Source organism: Mangifera indica, chromosome 19 (genome assembly GCF_011075055.1).
Source record: "Mangifera indica cultivar Alphonso chromosome 19, CATAS_Mindica_2.1, whole genome shotgun sequence".
In the NCBI taxonomy this organism is placed as follows: domain Eukaryota; kingdom Viridiplantae; phylum Streptophyta; class Magnoliopsida; order Sapindales; family Anacardiaceae; genus Mangifera; species Mangifera indica.
The window spans coordinates 12,734,925-12,755,307 of NC_058155.1; the positions used below are offsets into that span (position 1 = coordinate 12,734,925).

The window sequence follows — 20,383 nt, forward strand, 5'->3', positions numbered from 1 at the left end:
ATTGACGAAAATCAATATAATCAGATATCTTCACAACTAAAAAGTTCACAATAGCAAAGAATCCATGAAAATAAAAGTCTAAGCGGGCACAATAAAAAATGTCTTGTAAGAAAATCCTGATGCCTTGGATCTGTTGGGGTAAATTGATGTATAAAGTTCCAAGTAAAGCCTTCTGCAATTTCTAAATATGTAAAGAGTTTACACTCAATTTAGCCAGTTTTCTATCTCAGGATTTAGAGTTCAAAATCAAATAATCATTTATGTCTTCACAGCTAAACAGTTCACAATAACAAAGAATCCACGAAAATAGAAGCCTAAGTAAGCTGGTGCACTACAAAATTATTGTTCAACTGATAACATATATAGCAAAAAAATGTCTGGTAAGGAAATCCTGACGCCTTGGACCTGCCGGGGTAAATCAAGTTCCAGGTAAAGTTTTTTTGCAATTTTTAGACATGATTTATGGAGGTTATATGTTTAATTAGTTTAATACACTTAAATTGAATAAAGATGGATATTGACTTCACAACCTTCTACCACTAAGTTTCTTAAGGGCATGCCTAAAAATAAAAATAGGGATGAATTTAGAATTGGATCTGAATATCAAATGTATAATTTGATCGGCTTGAATTTGAACTTGTGAATGATGAATAGTAATATTGGAAAAGGAGAAAAATGTCATATTAGAAGGAAAAAAGCTTTTACTAACCTTGAACGAGTTAAGTTTAAACTGGCGAAATACAAATTGTTTTAATTTAAGGTCAATTTATTCAACTTAATAATAATGAATTGAGCCCAAACCACTCCGCCACTACTTAAACATATATGTATACAAGTATTGATAAATAACATCATGTCTTTCATTAGTAGTTATAAATAGTGATATATTTGAATCGAGCTCAAACAAAAATCAATTGAAAATTGAGTTTGACTTATTTGATTGACAATAAATTCATTGAAAAGGAAGAAGTGTAGTCACAAATTAGAAAAATCATTAGAGGATATAAAAAAAAACCATTTGAGAAAATCAATATACCAACAATATTATAATGACTCGATTGAGTCAAACTAGAGTTACCTTCGCTCGAATTTGGATCATTCACTCTAAAACTAATTTTAAGGCTGAGTAAATTTGGATAGCATCCAGCTTTAACCGTAGCCATTCAACCACCCCTTTATTCAGGTGAAGGGGCGACCGTTGTGGTGGGGTGGCATTTTGTTCTTTGCTGGCTGCTGGGTACAGTATTTGGATTAATATTTTGATAAGTGACATTTTATAATTGGATAAGATATGATGAAGGTTTGGGAAGGTGAAAATGTTTCAACTTACAGGGGCACGGGCACATGCCCCCACTTTCCAAAGGAATCGCACTTGGAGTTCGAGTTGGGCCATCATCTACGTAGAATAGATAAAATATCGAACGTTGCAATTCCAAATTTCAACACCCATATCATTCACAGTCACTACGGCCTCAGCCTCACTACTTTGTGTCATTTTTATATTGATACTTTAGAATAATATATGTAGGATAAGGCACGCACCTTTGACTTGGTGAAACAATAAAGTAAGAACAAAACATGCAATGATTCTTCTTAAAAAGTTCTTGACCTGGTTTGACTAAGGGTTGGTTTAAACTTGATTCAAATTCTTAATACTCAACCCAAACTTAAGTTTGTTTGAATTGGTATGTAAATTCTTTCGAGGGTTATCTATAAAATAAACAATATTATCAATAAAGTGATCGGTATTATTGAAAAATAAATATATCGTCAAAAAGATAAATAAGTTAATTTTGAATTAAACTATTAGACTAAATCTCTAATTTGAATTCAACTCTTTTAAACCGAATATAAAATCAAATCTAAGCCATTTTAATCTGAATTCACTCTTAATTTTACCAGCGAGATTTGAACTAAGAAATAGAAGGTCCTTATGCCTTGATTTAAAACCTGGAGTTAATATGGGCTTTGTATTTTTTATGAAGCGGGCTCTGACTACCAAAGTCCAGTGTGCCCATAGAGGCAGTCCAGTTGTGTACAAAGACTGCTGCAATTGGTCTTATTCTTCGCAGCTGCTCTGTGCAGGGTGAGTAATTGTGCTGGTACGTCAGCCGTTAGTTCCTTTAACTCTATGCTGTTGATGATGGCCCAAATCCGGCATATGACAGGTTCGGTCCGTGAGATATTGTTTACAGGTTTTGGCACAACGGATCATACGGGGTTTTGTCCTGTAGTGCATCTCAAGGGTGAGAAGGTGATCTAGGGTTTATATAGACTCAAATCGAACCAAATATAAATTGACGGAAGCTCGGGCTGGGTTCCTGTCAAATCCAATCCCTATCCCTGCTACAACTTCATATATGTTAACCAGTAAATTAAAGGTCAATAAGCAAGGGACAAAAGGGTGTGGATAATCTGAAGAGATTCCAGCAGAAATAAATATATTGTAGTTGACATTAATGCAGGGTAGATTTACAGAGTCTTACGTCCTTTATGGGCAATTCTCCATTAAATATAGCAGTCTGTGCTGCCTCTAGTTTGCTAGTCAGGCAAAGAGAGAGAGAGAGAGTAGCTGTTAAGGGTGAATTTGATTTAAATTAAACTGACACTGTAATGAATTCAAATTCAAATCAAAACTATAATATAGAGCTCAAACTTAATTTTAAACTTGTTAAAACTGGTATATAGTAATATTAAAGAACCATCACCGAGATATATAATATCCTCATATAAATGAATAGAATTGAAGATGAATAAATCAATCTCATATCAAACTATCATACTAAAACTTAATTAGAATTTGATTTGTTCAAACGAAATATAAATTTGATCCGAACTGTCCCAATTGGATCCCCATTTTAATGAGAGCGAGAGAGTCTGTACAAAGAGAGAATAAATATATATATTATATGGTGATGGGTGTTGGATTGCCATTGAATGCTCTGGCCTCTGGTTGCGTTGTTAGTCCAGAGTTTTAAATGCGTACCTAGCTCCCTCATTCACTCACATTTCTCTCCTTAATTTCTACCCAAGACATTCCCATTCTCTTCACCGTTCTTTGTATCTTTCTCTCTTCTTCTACTGGTTTCTTCTTTTTTTTTCTTTACTCTTACAACTGCATGGTATATTTTTTTGTATATCTAGCACCAGCCAGCCAAAGAGCTGCATGCAGAACGGATATGAGAAATAGTCACTGTGATATTGGCCCGGTTCACTCAGATGAAACTCTCTCTGAGTTGTTTTACACTGTGATTGAGCCGTGCCAATATCTTAGTGCCTACTTCTAACTTTCATAAAAATCCCTCCTCGAGGTGACAAATTTCTTAATTTCTTACGAATGCTTTTCATCTTATATATGTTTGAGCTTATTAATATATTATATATACACACATGCATCCACGTACTATGGTGGATTCGAGGGCTGGAACTTGAATTTATGATCAGTTTGAATGAGCCAAATTTTTGAAAGCCAGTTTCACATATTTATTCGGGTGTTGTTTATTTGTCCTTTACTCATTTATCCTCTTGATAAAACTCTTGCAATATTATATATCAATTCAAATAAGTTTGTCCGAACTCAATTCGGTGCTAAAAACTATGGAAAGAAAGAAGATATAGCAGCATTATGATATGTATGTATTATGTACAGCACGAGCATATATATACTTTAAGTTGGTTTCTGTGCGTACTAATTTTAGCATATATATATATATGTCCGGCACACATTTTGATCTGGTGCATCTCTCTACAACTTCATTTTTTTATTTTAATGTGTTTTCTATGGGTTCTACTTGCAGTTACTGTGAGATGCGAAGAAAGAAACGTTAGTTGAGAGAGTAAATAGGAGCGCTGGGGTACAAGAAGATGAAAAGTAAATAGGTTATTTATGAGAAGAGAATCGTCCACAGACATTCATTATTGACAAGGGATACCTTTACTGTAGATTTGACTTGAATTTGAATTCACATTCAATATGAATAAACCAAATTCCAATTAGAGTTTTAGTTTAAGAATTTAATTGAAGTTTACCCGGTTTATCCTTTCGGCAATCCTATTGTTTACTCAAACAACATTATTTATTTAGTTAGTAATATAATTTATCTCATTGATAATTGTTTTTATGATTTATACATCAACTTAAACAAATTTAAATTGAATGCTATAAACTTAAACCAAGTTTAATTTGACAATGGCACTGTGGCACATAATCATACGTGCCACCAAGCTAAATTTGATTTTGATTAAGATAATTATACTTAAATCTTTAAAGACTATACCACTTGCTTGATCAAGTTGATCGGTCAAGGAATGTGGTTTGAGTCAATCAAATCGATAAAGATCTAAACAACCCCATAATTAAGTTAATGCCAAGTTGGGATCTGAAAACATTGCGACTCGGATGAAACCGTTTCATTGGCTAAACGAAGTGTTGAGTTTTGGTGGTGTGATTGTGCAACCAAAGAAAGTTTGAACATCTGTGAACAAAATATATAGAGCTTCAGATACGGTGCCACCGACAAAAATAGTACAGTACAGCGACCGTAGCAAGGGAAAAATGAAGTAAATTTTACAAAAATTATGCAGGCAAAAGGATATAGCATAACAATATATATAGATTTAGATGTCATTTATTGATAGAGTTGACAGGGGAGGTGCAAAGTGGGATTGTAAATGGTAGAAATAAATAGGAAGAAGATGGTGTATTCAATTGGGGAATCTTTGTCTGCAGGTGCAGGGAGCAGTCAGAGGTGGGTGAGGGAAGTAATATGTTTGTTTGCATTTCTGTTGTTTTAATGGATAACCTAGCTTTGATTTAGTTAAAATGTTGGTTTCTCTGTGGTAGGCTGTGTTATCTAAGAGACTTCCATGTGTTGTCATAAGTTAAATCAATCCCACTTTCATGTATCATTTTGACAAGTTAAATCCGCACTCACTCTCGGTATTGCCATTTTCTTGTGTTGTTCTAAGTTGAATAAGTACAAAATGGTTCCACGATACCAGTTTGGTTATAGTTTGACTAAAATAACCCATTATCTTGAAGGTTTTTAGGTTTGTAGATGAAAAAGAGCTCCATCTCCATGTAGAGTTTTCTTGTAAACCAAATAACTCACAAATGTTTGTATCAGTGAAAATTTATTGAACAAAAATGCAAATCCCATGAACCACTTCCTCAATTCCGTTGCAACAAAAAATTTATGCATAGAAGGCAAGTAGATTCTGATGGTTATATTTCCCTTCTGCAAAAATTATTAATGTTATTTATTTATTTACTTTTTTTTTTTTTTTTTGGTCTTCTGCTACTGAGGAAGCTAAATTTACATTGAATAAACTGTCTGCATTGTTTTTAGGTTGCTTAGATAACTTTACCTAACTCCAAACAGCAGATTGTTGGTTCACTGACAAGTAATATGGCTTTATGAGGTTATAAGGGTGTAACTGCTACTCATTTCTAATTAAAGAAAGAAGTGATTGTTTTTAGTTTTGCCTTAGGTTTCACCTTTTGAGATTGGGCATTTTCTGCATGAATGACCAAGGAAATGTGTGGTGATGGGCATGGTGCTTGAAGTCCAAATTCAAAATTGCTGATAGGCGATTTATAGTTTTTTGGCTTTGTTTAGTGACTGATAATATTTTATTTGAGGTGCTCACATGAATGCTAGCCTAGAACGGAGCACTGAAAGGGCATAATTGGTCTCTCACTAGCTTAAAAAAACAAAAGGGTGTTATTAGTCAGAAAATCCTGTTGATTCTCCATGCAAATGAGAGAGGCAGTATAACTATAATCTTAATTAAAGCTAGGGACAACACCTTGGCAAATGTGTTGGAAAGAGAAAATTATGTTATTATTAACATGGTTAATAAGATGGCCCTCTTGTACCTTTAAAAACTTAAGGTTAGATACAAATTAAAATAGTTAAGACTTGATTTTTAGTTCAATTTAAACCAGTGAAATAAGCAATCATAATTTGAACCCTAGTTTTAAAAATGAGATAAGTTTATGTTTGAGCTCAATACTATTAGGTTCGGTTCAAATGTGACCTATTTAACACATGTTTATCTCATTTTATGACTTAAATTCATGTAGAGAATATCTTTACCTAAACTAGACATACATGCATGGCTCAATATTTTTAAAGACGAGATTTGGTATATACATTGATATATTATTATGTGAGATTATGATTTTATAAACACTCATTCACATAATAAATCATCAGCGTTTATATACATGTTTTACTCATTGTTAGTGTACATAATACAATATTACTTGTGAAGCTAAATTCGATCTGAAATGCCGTGAAAAACTTATCCTCTTCCACTACAATTCAACATTTCTAAATTTTAATGTCTGCCATTCTCCACCTGTCATTGCCACGTTAATGCCATGTCAACAGAATGCATCTAAACTAGCCATTGAAATTAATTCTTAGTGGATTACCCATGTCTCTACCACCCACTTTGCCATTCATTTATCTACACATGTTCATCCTCACATATATACCACACAATAAGAAGTCGGCAGCCGAGTCACCTTAATAAAAACCAACCTCACTCTCCTTTTCTGATTCCTTCAATTCATAACCTTAGCGGAACCCACCCACAAAGAGAAAATATCTCCTTCAACAATGGCCACCATCACTTCAACAGCTGTTGCTATCCCATCATTCACTGGGCTCAAACTCATCGAGATTGAGCTCCAGTGTCAAGGTTTCAGCATCTCCTGTTCCTAGGTCGAGCTCTGTGAAGGCCTCACTCAAGGACTTTGGTGTTGCGGCGGTTGCAGCCACAGCTGCTGGTGCAATGCTTGCTAGCAATGCCATGGCCATTGAAATTTTACTTGGTGGTGATGATGGGTCATTGGCTTTTGTTCCAAGCTCGTTCTCTGTTAGCCCTGGAGAAAAGATTGTGTTCAAGAACAATGCCGGCTTCCCACACAATGTGGTGTTCGATGAGGATGAGATTCCAAGCGGTGTTGACGCATCGAAAATCTCCGTGTCTGATGAAGACCTCCTCAATGCTCCTGGCGAGACTTATGCTGTTACTTTGACTGAGAAAGGACAATACTCTTTCTACTGCACCCCTCACCAGGGAGCTGGCATGGTGGGAAAGGTGACTGTTAACTAAGTGTGCTCTCATAATTCTTTTTCTTTTTTACCACCTTGGTAGTAATTGAGTGAGTCTAAGAGTTTCATGGTATCATTTTCAGTGCATCCTAAAGTTCGAATTGGTTTTCACCGGAATCATATAATATAATACATATTACATACCGTACTATACTAATAAGCAAGAGAGAATTGAATGTGGCGTACCAAACAGATATATGCTTTTTATTTTCTTGAAAGTATCTAAATATTTACCCTATACCAAGTTCTTCTAGTTTTCTTGCTGCAAAATTAAATTATATTGAAATAAGTTGTAGTGCATTTTGGGTACACCCAATTTAAGTTGGTGGGCTTTGTTTTAAAGTATAAATGGATTCATTCAAATAGAGTTGAGATTCGATTGGCTCAAATACAAAATAGATAATTTGTTTGAGCAGTTTATAAAATCATTGAAATATTATAATATTGTTAATAAGATGATAATATTATTAGATAGACAAATCAGAATTGCAAAGTTAAAGCTCCAATTCCACTGATGATATTAATCACAACTTATCATATAGAACAATAGCAGGCCGTAAATGCCCAAATGAGCAATCTCATAGACCTATAAAGTACAACATCACAAGATTTGTTGAAATTCTTTTAAAATGAAAAAAAAAAACTATGCTGTCTATATGGAGTGCTTCTTCTTTTTTAAGCTGAGACATAATGGGCACATTGGTGACTTAAAAAATGCTTACTTTTGCAAACCATTTCATTTGTGCACGCTTACCTTAAAGAGGTGAATTCAATCCGAAATAAACAGTCTATTTGAGTTTGAATCAAAAACACAATATTCAGTTTAAACTTTCATATTAGTTTGTTTTCTTTCCTAGAAAATGGTGTAAATTTACACTTTTAAATAGAAAAATCTAAAAGTTTGGTTATTTTAATAAGAAATTTTAAAAATTTAATCACTTTAATTTGAAAAAAAAATGTGATAATTTGATACCTTTAGGTGTTGTTATCTTTTCTCCAATAAAGTATATTGGTCTAAATTGATAAAGTTATTAATATGAATTATATTATATAATATGTTTATTATATCAATACTCAATACACCTTCAAAATGTATCAATTTTCATTATTATTATTATTATTTTAGGTTAAATCAATTATATTAAATAAATAAAATTTTAAATTTAATTATCGATCTTCTAATTATTATACTAGATAATTGGTTTTGAAACTAATTATTAAATTTAAAATTTTATCTATTTAATATAGTTAATTTGATTTAAAAAAAAAAAAGACTGTTTGACCTATATGGGATTGCTTGTTTAAAAAAAAAAAGAGACCATGTTTTGATCTATTACAATTTTATAATATTCCATGGGGCTAAAGGTGTTGTGGAAAAGCGAAATAAAGGGGGAAATTGGGATTTCATTCCTGACCATCACCACTAATGTAACAAAATCAAGGGCGATAAAGCTGAAAGACGTTCACATTTCACAGATCCAAAGGCACAAAAAAAATGTTATCTGTCGGACTGCTTTTTCCTTTTCCAGGAAAATGAAGTACAAATTGGCAATTAAAGTGAAAACTGCTTTACAACGAAGCCTACAGGTGAGCTGAATCATGAGTGCCAAGACAACGCAACGCAACACAACACAACACAACCCAAATTCATCAGGAATGTAGCAAGCTTGTCTCAGCACGGCAGTCATCCTCAAGGACCACATCTATATGGCTTTCTAGTGGTAATTAGGAATTTATTCGTGTCAGATTGCCTTTTTTAAATTCAATTAATTATATTAAATAAGTAAAAACTTAGAGTAAGAGATTCACTCTACCATTACCAAAGACTTCATGTGTTTTTGGGTAATGAGTAATTTTATTCAAATTGGACATCTTCTCTAAAACAAAATCAATCACATCAAATAAATAAAATATAATTTTGATATATCACTCAAAAAATTTAAACCCAAACTCTATATCTTTTATTTTACCATTTAAATCATCTCTTACACGAAAAGCCTGATATTGCTTACAAATCACAACTTAAAAAAGAAAAAACAAGTCGGCCTTGCACTTGTAGATATTGGCAGAGAGCTGGATACCTCATCACCTAGTGGACTCAGAAATCAAAGTAAACTTCTTTTTTTAATTTTTCTGGCTTAAATGGGTGGAAAATTATGTCCATGAGCTCACTAATTGGATAACTAATGGACATATCGCAAGGATAATCAACAAAGGCGGCCCGAATACTATTCAGAATCAAAATTAATTGTCAGGTCGCCTTCACTGTATCAGCTAATGGTTGGATAAAAATAGCCCCTGCCGGCGAACTTTGGATAGATTAGTACAAATTGGTTCATAAATTGTCCATTTTCAATTGTTGTATGTATGCGGACCAGTTGGTCATGACAAACCAGTGAATTTTAATAGCAAGGCACCGTAATAATGTACAACACAATACCCTAGCTAAGTTGCTTAATGAAGATCTGAATAATGGATTCTGGCCACCATGGTGCCGCATGGGTAGCTTCTCAAGGGAGAGAATAGATAGAGTAGTGCAATGTTTTCATATCCTGATTGACCTTTATTCAATCAAACAGTTTAATTACATTAATATGACATAATTAAAAATTAAAATAAGTTTTTCGATAATGTTTAACAATAAATGTTTTTATTTTGGCAATACCTATTTTTATTTACATTACTCTTAGTACAAGTCTTTAAGCAAACGTAAGTTATGATATTCTCAATTGGCCAAAGGACTTAGTCCCACCCAAAGTATGTTGCATTTCTAAATTCATATCTTTTAATTTTGAAAAATTTATTTACCCACTTATGGTAGGATAAAGTTAACGAAACTCTAACTTTTTAAAAATGTATCTCTTTCTCCCTCCTAAATCTTAAAAATTAATAATTTCTCCCCTAGGACAATTTAAAAAACAATATTTTTTCTCATAGGTTTTAGCTCTTAAGTTTTGGCGACATCTCCAACAGTTTCTCTTTCGTGATGCTTCATTTTCCTCCAACAATGTCTCTCTCAGCATCTCTCCCTTCTTTAGTCGACTATTCAAGCTAGAAAGATAAAGACAAGAGATCTTGTTTTCCTATATTGAATAACCAATGGAAGGAGAGAGGATGCCGAGAGAAACATTGTCGAAGGAAGAGAAAACTTTAGGAGGGGGAGGTTGTCAGCGATGATATTGGGAATTGAAAACTAAACCTTAGGAGGAAAATATTGTTTTTCAAATTTTGGCCTAGGAGAATTGTTAGGTTTAAGAGTTTAAGAGAGAAAAAAGATAAAATTTTAGTTTATTTTTAATATTATAAGTAAAATAACGATTTTATTTTTTTAAAATTAATAGATTTAATTGTTTATAAGTGGATAAATAAATTTTTTAAAATTTAAAAATTTAACATCCTTTGAGTGAGAATAATTCCTTTAATCTCCTCAATTTGTATACAATGAATCATTGAAAACTTAGGTACTAAATTCATTTTTTATAGTGATTTTTTCTTGTTTTCAATTTTAACATTTTAAATTTGATTTAAGTTTGAGTTTAACTCATTTTAAAATTCAATTTAATTTGAATCCGTCTTAATAATTTTCAATTAGACAAAACTGGGTTGATCCGAATTCTAAAACAATCTTGCAGTGTTAAGCGGTTGGCTTTCGGCCAGCCATTTTCCGAATTAACTATGTTAAACATGTCATAAGGGCACGTGACAAAAGTATTGAAAGATTGTTTGTATGTATCGGAATGCAAGTGAACATACAACACACCGTTCCCTCAGTTACAGTTCTTTTCCTAGCACAAGTAAAACCGTATCCCGTTTTGCACGGATCACGGATTGAGATTTCAACGGGGAAAGTCTGATTTTTTTTAATATTGCCAACTTTATAAAAATCCAGAGTGATAATCATGTGTAATGAAGCATACAGATTTTAATATGGTCTTAAAAATTTTTGTGTCAGATATGTCCTCGACTTTATAGATCTAGACAAATTAGTAACTAACACGTCATCTTTCTGAGCTATCAAACAGCCCCATAGAGGCCCACGACAGAGCACAAAGTTTCATGTATAATACTTACAATCTGTCAGGGGTCCCCGACAGAACATAAATATATTTATATAAATTAAAAATAAAATAGAAGTATGGCATGTGTTATTATAATTAGTAATATTATACATGTATAATTTTATATAAAATAATAATATATTATTATATAATTAAATAATTTTAAATTAAAAATAAAATAATATTTAATTATATAATAATATATTATTATTATTATATATAATTTTATTATATTAAAATTAATGATATATAATAATGGTAGGGTAAGTTAAATCAATTTAATATTAAATTGAATTTTAAAAAATAATTTAAAATTGATAAATTAAGATTCGAACTGAGTTCAAAAGTAATTTAACTTTTGATCATGGTTTTGAAATTGGAATCAAATTGATTAGTTCAACCAAAATTTCACGGTTATTGAATTCTTTAGAATCGTGATTAAATTAAATAAATTGTATTAAATCGTCAATTTAATCTTGAACTAACTGAATTATTGAATTGGTCAATCATGAAACAATTGAAATGCTGATTCAATCTTGATCCAACAAACCAGTTGAATTGCAAAACAATTTAACCGGGCAAAAGTCACCGTTAGGGATGGCAACAAGGAGGGGCGGGGAGGGGATCTCAATCCCTATCCTTGTCCCCATAAGGGATATTAATCTCTGTCCCCGCTAAGGGAATGAAAATAATTCTCCGTCCCCTTGCCTCAAAGAAAAATCCCCTCCCTATCTCCTCTTCATCCCCGTGGGAAAAAATCTCTTCCACGTATCCGCAAAAAAAAATTTCTTTTTTTTTACCTTCTAAACACAATATAAATATATAAAATAATAAAATTAAATAAAATTAAAATTAACCTACTATTTCAAATATCACAAATATAATATATTAACTATTTTAATATATACAACAAAAACTTAAATAAATTAAAAAAATATAAATACTTTAAAACTATAAAAAATATATTAGTATTTTAAATAAATATATTAATATAAATTGATGAGGGTGGGGCGGGGAGGGGGGAGGACACATGTATATCCATCCCCAACCCGTCCATGATTGCAGGAATTTTTTTCATCCTCATCCCCGTCCACTTCCTCGTTTCTATCAAAAAATCTCTTCTCCGTTAAGGTCCAAAAGGATCAGAGCCCCTAAAATCAGATCCAAATTACTATCCTTAGTCACTGTTCAACCATTGGTTGAATGGACTTGTTGACTTCAGTTGGATTTTCATTTATTTATTTGTAATTAGTGTGTATTAAGCACAAGTCCTAATAATTAGCAAGAAATAATTTTGCCATAAATTTCGACCGAAAAAATTGTAGAGGGTTTAATTGTAAATGTACAGCCCTTTTGATTTTTTAACTATTTTTTGTTCGAAATATACTTGTTTGGGTTCACGTGCTCATGGTTAAAAAGCAAACTTTCCACGCTCACAGCGCGTGCTCTTTTCAGTCTACTTAAATCCCTATACATATTTCTTTGCTTGACAAACGGGATAACACAGGAGACGCAAATCTTGCGTTTCACTTTACACTAAATGGACTCTCTTGCTCTTTTCTGTACTGGGGCTCTCCTTGCCGGCGGTCTCTTCTGGTTTGTCTGTATATTGGGCCCCGCTGAACAGAAGGGCAAACGGGCCGTCGATCTATCGGGTGGCTCGATCTCAGCCGAGAAAGTCCAAGATAATTACAAGCAATACCGGTCTTTCTTCCGCCGCCCCAAAGAGATCGAGACCGCCGAGAAAGTTCCGGATTTCGTGGACACTTTTTATAACTTAGTTACCGACATTTACGAATGGGGTTGGGGTCAGTCCTTTCATTTCTCTCCATCCATTCCTGGTAAGTCGCATCGTGACGCCACGCGCCTCCACGAAGAGATGGCAGTGGATCTCATCGATGTCAAACCGGGACAGCGAATCCTGGACGTCGGATGTGGCGTTGGTGGGCCCATGCGTGCTATTGCCGCCCACTCGCGGGCGAATGTGGTGGGTATCACAATCAATGACTACCAGGTCAATCGGGCTCGTTTACATAACAGGAAAGCGGGTTTAGACTCGCTTTGTGAGGTTGTTTGTGGAAATTTTCTTGAGATGCCGTTCCCTGACAACAGCTTCGACGGCGCGTACTCCATCGAAGCAACATGTCACGCGCCGAAGCTCGAAGATGTATACGCGGAGGTGTTTAGGGTCTTGAAGCCCGGATCTCTCTACGTGTCCTACGAGTGGGTGACGACGGACAAGTACAGAGGAGACAACCCGGAACACGTGGAGATCATTCAAGGGATTGAAAGAGGAGATGCTTTACCTGGGCTTAGAAGCTTTGCTGATATTGCCGAGACGGCGAAAAAAGTTGGGTTCAAAGTGGTGAAGGAGAAGGATCTGGCTATACCACCGGCTCAGCCATGGTGGACCAGACTGAAGATGGGCAGGATCGCTTACTGGAGGAATCACATTCTGGTCACAATCCTTGCCGCCTTGGGGATTGCACCAAAAGGAACTGTTGATGTTCATGAGATGCTTTTCAAGACGGCTGACTATTTAACCAGAGGTGGTGACACTGGAATATTCACTCCGATGCACATGATTCTGCTCAGAAAACCAGAGGCTTCTCCGAAACCTTCTTCGTCTTAGCCAAATGTATTGAGGTGTGTTTTCAGACATCTCTATTCGTCGTCTAGTTAATTTTTTTTTTTTTTCTAGGGTTTTGTTTTTCCTGTTAAATTTTACTTATGATTATCATCACCATGTATCCTTTTCTTTTAAAATTTTATTTAAATTCTGTTGTTGGATTCTAATTTTGGTGGGAAAAAGTTTCTTTTGTATTTCCGAACATTGTTCTTGGATTATGGATTTATTTGATCTGTGAGAAACAACATGATGAATAAATGAAGAGGTTCTAAAAGGAAAAAAAAAAAATATAAATATAATTTTATCTGAAGAATCAATCTCCTTCTGGGATTTTCCGCCAGACAAAAAATATATCTATAGATATTGTGAAATAAACCTGATAGATCTATGATTAACTTAACTTGCGTGGGATTCTTGGAAGTATGTGCAAAGTGAGAAGAGGTGAAACTTCACTTACGGGTGGATTTTAGTGAGACAGGTAGAGTTGGAATTTAGAACAGTTAATTTGAGTTGTTCAATAGGAAGAATTTGAGTAGAGTTGAGCTTTAATAAGGGTTCTTTCGGGTTTGTTTTGATTTGAGTTGAATTTAAGTTTGGGTTTAATTTAATTTCAAATCTTAAAGTTGAGTTTAATTTATATGAATTAGTGAATAACATAAGATATAATACCAAGTAATTTATGAGATTACCATATTAATGGCCTAAATCAACATATCAATATTGCTTGCTAATAGCTTATATACTTTTTTTCCTCTCTATCATTCTAATAGTTAACAATCAATCTCACTTTTAGAATTTTGTTGCCAACTATGACTGAATTCGATTTCAGCTCTAATCTAAAAAACTCGAGTTTGAAATTGACAAATGGACACTCAAATTTAATTTGAGAATAATTCGACTTTGCTTTCCATATGATAACTCAAGTAGTTTAGATAATTTCATCTTAAGCTCAAACAACATTTGCCCAAGAGCCTTAGTTATAAAAAAAAAAAAAAGTTATCATATGGTTATGTGTTATTTATATTTAATTCAAATTTATCAAATTATATAGTAAAATATTATCATCAATATACAAATTAATACTTATTACTAGTATGTATAATTTTATTTTATTTTTTTTATATTCTCTTCTTTTTTGGACTTTTAGTTTGACCTCAGTTGTTGAATTTGAACAATGGAGACTCTGATATTGGTTCAACTTTAGAATAGAGATAGATTTGAGTTTAATTGAGTTTGACTTGAATTTAAAAAGTTCAATTTGAGCTAGCAATGAAATTCATAGAGAAGTTGTTAAAAAACAACATAGAAGAAGAAAACGAGTTGTCAGAGATGAAAAAAATAGTAAAAAAAAATAATAGTTAAAGAAGAAAATTTCTTAAAAAAGATGGTTCTGTCAACAAATTTTTAATGATTTATTAGATTTGAATTGCTTCAACTAAATGTCGAAGTGGGGTTTAACTCATTCACTTTGAACATTAAGTTGAAACTAAGTAAGTTGACTTAGTTTGATCTAATCTAAAGTTTGAGTTTAATTAATTTAAACAAATGCATATAAATATTAAGAAAAATGTCAAAAAAAAAAAAAAGAAAAAAATAATCACTGGCAAGATAAGTCCGGACGCTAACATTAATCATGTATTGAACTTGAATTCGTTAAATTAAAATTGTTTTAAGTTGAATTTAACCTTATTTGTTATACCAAAAAATGTACCGTGGCTCGGCTGAAGAAAGTTTAGTGTGCATGAGAGGCACATGGAGAGTTGAGTAGGCCCTTATGTGATATGCTCTTAGGTGGCGACCACTGGGTTACTAACTTTTAACGTGTTGTCATATGTTTCAGCTTTTGTGTCATATCATGCTGCATATAGGATCGACATGTGGACCACTTCTTGCTTTGGATCTTTCAACATTGTGCCCCCCCTACTGTCACAGTTATTTTTGCAATTTATGATATGTCCGTTTACTTGAACACTACATGAAAAACTAAGGATTAGGGGTTAAAGTTTTTCATACAAAATTTAGTTTCATCAATCCATCATAACTTAAAACTAAATTAGGTGACATTCAAACAAATTGACTAAAATATTTTTAAAATGTTATATTGTTTTTATTGCTAATAGTAGATTGGGTGCTTTGGCAAAATTAAAATGTTAGTAATACTTGAGAAAGTGTAAATAATAAATAATGTTAAGTCAATTCAAATCATGTTAGATCAATTCGAACACAATATAAATTTGGTTAAGATTAAGAGATTTTAACACTATTCGAGCTTAAGCTAAATGTATGAATTTAAGCTAAATTCAAATTCTCCCTTATTCGAACTTGCTCAACTCATCTCAAAGTCAATGTTACCAACCAATCTCAAGATAAGTGGCTTAATGCTGATGAACCTAGAAAGGCATACCAAATTATCAAACAAGTCCCCCATTGGACCTTGGGCCAATTAACGCAAGATTTCATTGTAATTTGGGCCTTAACATCCTAAATACAGATTTGATCTCCAGGCCCTGGACGACCGATATAATATGTTTCTCTGTAAATAACAAAGATTTTTTGTTTGCGAGGATATTAAAATACGGATAATATAATCCACAAACCGAACGAGTGGCTGCCATTGCTGACTACTGAGATTTTCCTGATATTTTCTTAGCTTCTGACTCTATCATATCTCTCTGAAGCCCCTTATCATTAGACGAGCAAGTTTCATCTTCTCTGTTTCCTTCTCTCTTACTATGGCTACTGTTACTAATTTCATTACCAAACTTCCTTCATCTCTTTCGACCGTCTCTAAAATAACTCCTATTTCCTTCAGCAATTCCTTTTTGTCACCTTTTGTCACCAAGCCGAAATCTCTACCAACAAAACTACAAGTAAACCGATTAAACTTCGTAGTAAAGGCTACAGCTGCTCCCGGGACTAAAAAGGCTCCAAGTGATGAAAGAGTACAGCAAGTCCACAGCATGGAAGAATTTGATGAAGCCTTAAAAAAGGCAAAAGACAAGCTTGTTGTGGTAGAATATGCTGCTAGTCACAGTGCTGAAAGCAGCAAAATCTACCCTTTTATGGTTGATCTAAGCAAGCAATGCAGCGACGTGGAGTTTCTTCTTGTCATGGGCGATGAATCGGAGAAAACTAGAGCGCTTTGTGAAAGAGAGAAGATAGACAAATTTCCACACTTCAGCTTTTACAAAAGCATGGAGAAGATTCATGAAGAAGAAGGGATTGGCCCGGATCGGCTTGTTGGAGATGTGCTATACTATGGTGATAATCATTCAGCTGTGGTGCAGTTGCATGGCAGAGAGGATGTTGAGAAGCTAATCGAAGAACATAAGGCTGATCATAAACTGCTTGTTCTTGATGTGGGGTTGAAGCATTGTGGACCATGCGTCAAGGTCTATCCAACGGTTCTAAAGCTGTCCAGGCAGATGGATACGGTCGTTTTCGCAAGAATGAACGGTGATGAGAACGACAGCTGTATGCAGTTCTTGAGGGACATGAACGTGGTTGAGGTGCCAACATTTTTGTTCATCAGAGATGGGCAGATATGTGGAAGGTATGTGGGTTCTGGTAAAGGAGAGCTTATTGGGGAGATCCTTAGATACCAAGGAGTTCGAGTGACTTATTGAAAACCAGGTAATTGCTTCAGGAGTTTTTTTTTTTTGGGGGTCTCGCAGGCACGGTGGTCTGAAATTGACATTGAACTCAGACCCCAATATATCACGGAAGGTTAAATACGTAAATTGATTTAAGCCTGGGGTCAATAGCTAATAGATGGTAAAGAGGAATATTAATTAAATGTAGTTATGGATGAATCTGGTGGCCTTTTCGGTATTGTAGGACTGATTTATTATCTGCTTTTCGATGGATGATTATGAACATTTACCTCTTGGTTAGCTCCTTTACGAAAAGAGTCAAATCTTTTATTTGAATTCAACTAGTTGGATCCCAGCTTGAATTCAAATTCCAACAGATAATGCTTAATGCATAAAACATTTGACAATAATAATTCACATTGAACCATTTCATGTGAAGTTATTTTCGAAAACTCCTCCAAGAAACTTTGCATTGATCTTAACTGGCAATTTTATATGTATATATTAGTGTATATTATAATATTATTAAATATTATTTTATTTTTAATTTAAAATTATTTAATAATACATCATAAATAAATAAATAAATATATATATATATATTTAAAATAGGTACACATAATTTTATTGAATTTTAACTTATAAAGATTGTTTTAAAACTAGAAAACTAATTCAACTAAGATTTGATGGTTAGTCAAATCCAGGCTAAGGAAAGAATTGGTTTCATCATTTGAATCAATTTGATCTATGATTGAATCATATTAAGTTACCATTCAATTATCAAATCAATCTATTTAAACTATTATATTAACTTTGACATGTATTGGTATGCCACATTTCTATTCAAATTTATATATTTTGAGTTTATTTGTTTAAAAATGTGCTTCATTTATTATCCAATCGTAGTTTTATTTGGTTAAATATTTTGTTTTAATGTTAATATAACCATTTTACGAGTCTAATCGCCGATGTAATCGAGTTTGACCCCACAAGCCCTTAACCGGGTCAAGGTCGAATCCATTTTTAAAACATTGCACATAACACTAGCCTTTTTTTTTTTTTTTTTTTTTAGTTGGTGTAAATAAATTAACACCTGTTCAAACAAGCGCTGGCCGGCTAAGATAGGACAGATTGGATTCATCTTGCAGGCAAACTGACTTTGTCGGACAAAGATGCCGTATTAGTTTTTGTTTGAGAGTCATATTCAAATTACCCTGCTTACCTAACGTACAGAGAAAATTATTCAAATAAATTATTGAAGAATTAACAAGTTGGCTTATTAGATGATTAAGCACTTCATTTGGAAGCCATCAGGGGTGGATTAAGTCTGGCCGAATTTGAACAAAGGCTTATTCAAATTGATAAACAGTAATATTGATTAAACTATCAACAACAACACAGAAATAATAGAAAACAAAAAAGAATCGTTCAAGAAAAATAAAAGGAATTAATAGACGATGGAGCAACCTCTGATGTGAAGCGAAGCTTAGTTCATTTGAATCGAACAATGAATTGAATCCTGACTGACTCAACTTGAATTCATTACTAGAAAAAAGGATGATTGAAGACAAAAAACCACATTGAATAACATTCATGTATGAACAAATATATGCACAGAATCAAATTTGAGATGAACAAAACAAAAAAACCCAGTAAAAATTGCATGTACTTGATCAATTTGCTCAGACCATCGAATTCAATTGAAGAGGCCTGGGTGGTTTAATGGTTCTTCTCTTCCATAAATTGACTTCTTTCCTTGGCTGCAATTCTACTCCTCCACCTACCGTTAAAGGTGCCGAAAATGGAATAATATAGTCTTCTTCTTCTTCACGATCACTGTCTCCTCTCTCTTCGTCAGAATAACAATTCCGGTGATCGGACTCCAGCGGTGCAATCTGATGAGCCATCCAATCAAAATCGGAAAAAGCACCACGACCACTTGCAAACTTTTTCATCTGATTCAAAGCAGGCGCTGTATCTGTTAGTTTCTGATCATTATCATCGCCAGAAACATCAGATTTTCTTGGTGGTTTTACGCCGCTAAAGAGTCTCTTAAACTTTGATGCCTGTTTCTTTACCTCTCGTGGAGAAGAAGATAATTTAGCAGGCTTAGTATCTTTTGGAAGCGAGACCGTCGACTTCATTTGTTTCATCATCTTCTTCTTCTGGTGATTGGCTTTGTGCTTTTTGATTTGGCCCATGCATGAAACTTTGGGCGAAGTGGGTTCCTGGTTTTCAAAGCTTTCATTCTTGGACTTTCTTCGAGCTTCATCAGGGATTATTGATATTATGGGACCTGAGAATCCTTTACCGGCATGAGCTTTGAGCTTGTTTATGTGATTATCTGATCTCTTTTCTCTACCTGGGCTGAAAGGAAGGTTTTGAAAGTTGACAGCAGAAGCAGCTTTTGGTAGAAATTTTAAGATATTGCTTCTGGGTTTAGCATGTTTCTCCATTTCTCTGAAATCTCTGAATCTCTTTGCTAACCCAACTTCTATTTATATATATATATGTATGCATATATAAATAATTGTCAAAGAAAGATGACAAAATGATAAGAAACAGCAAGGGTTTTGAGTTTTGAAAATATCAAGAAGACATAGGATATGGTCAAAGAGGAAGATGGGGCTGTGCAGTCGACTGAGCTAGCCCTCCCACCTTCCTTTGTTTTTCATTTATTAATAATACATCAACCTCCATCTGCCTTCATTCTCCGCGGGTACATTTTTTGAATTATCTAATGGCCGAATTACTGTTTTTTGAAAAACCATTTTTTCACAGTTTATAAAAGTCAATACTCAATACTTAATTTTTATATTTATTTAAAATGTATACTCGTCAATTTTTTTTTAAATAAATATTATAAATTGATTAATATTACTTGTATTAATAATATTACAAACTAATTTAATTTTAAATCATCCCCTATTTTTATTTTACTCTTGCAACTTTTCTTCTCAAGTTAAAGAGTGGTTTTGA

General features: G+C 33.5%; 4 protein-coding genes across 4 annotated transcripts; 3 read left to right on the forward strand and 1 right to left on the reverse strand.

Annotated features, from left to right (window-relative positions):
* Positions 1-6,540: 6,540 nt before the first annotated feature.
* Positions 6,541-7,362, forward strand: LOC123203621 (plastocyanin-like). The gene is given in 2 exon segments (XM_044620062.1): positions 6,541-6,691; positions 6,693-7,362. Coding segments are annotated over 2 exon segments (498 nt in total). The 5' UTR covers positions 6,541-6,626; the 3' UTR covers positions 7,126-7,362.
* A 5,286-nt stretch (positions 7,363-12,648) lies between these two features.
* On the forward strand, positions 12,649-13,978 carry LOC123202644 (24-methylenesterol C-methyltransferase 2-like). Its single transcript, XM_044618624.1, has one exon. It carries the CDS (start codon positions 12,723-12,725, stop codon positions 13,812-13,814), a length of 1,092 nt encoding a protein of 363 aa, XP_044474559.1. The 5' UTR covers positions 12,649-12,722; the 3' UTR covers positions 13,815-13,978.
* Positions 13,979-16,474: 2,496 nt separating this feature from the next.
* LOC123202645 (thioredoxin-like protein CDSP32, chloroplastic) lies at positions 16,475-17,713 on the forward strand (the record flags this gene model as incomplete). The annotated part of the gene is made up of 1 exon (XM_044618625.1): positions 16,475-17,713. A coding segment is annotated over one exon (963 nt), but the record flags the coding sequence as incomplete, so codon positions are not given.
* A 1,252-nt stretch (positions 17,714-18,965) lies between these two features.
* LOC123203052 (uncharacterized protein At1g76070-like) lies at positions 18,966-20,007 on the reverse strand. Its single transcript, XM_044619214.1, has one exon. The coding sequence runs from the start codon at positions 19,858-19,860 to the stop codon at positions 19,087-19,089; it is 774 nt and encodes a 257-aa protein (XP_044475149.1). The 5' UTR covers positions 19,861-20,007; the 3' UTR covers positions 18,966-19,086.
* Between the last annotated feature and the right edge of the window lie 376 nt (positions 20,008-20,383).

Excerpts from the sequence above, each read along its gene's own strand:
- LOC123203052 (XM_044619214.1), bottom strand. The coding sequence starts at position 19,860 with ATGGAGAAACATGCTAAACCCAGAAGCAATATCTTAAAATTTCTACCA.
- LOC123202644 (XM_044618624.1), top strand. The coding sequence starts at position 12,723 with ATGGACTCTCTTGCTCTTTTCTGTACTGGGGCTCTCCTTGCCGGCGGT.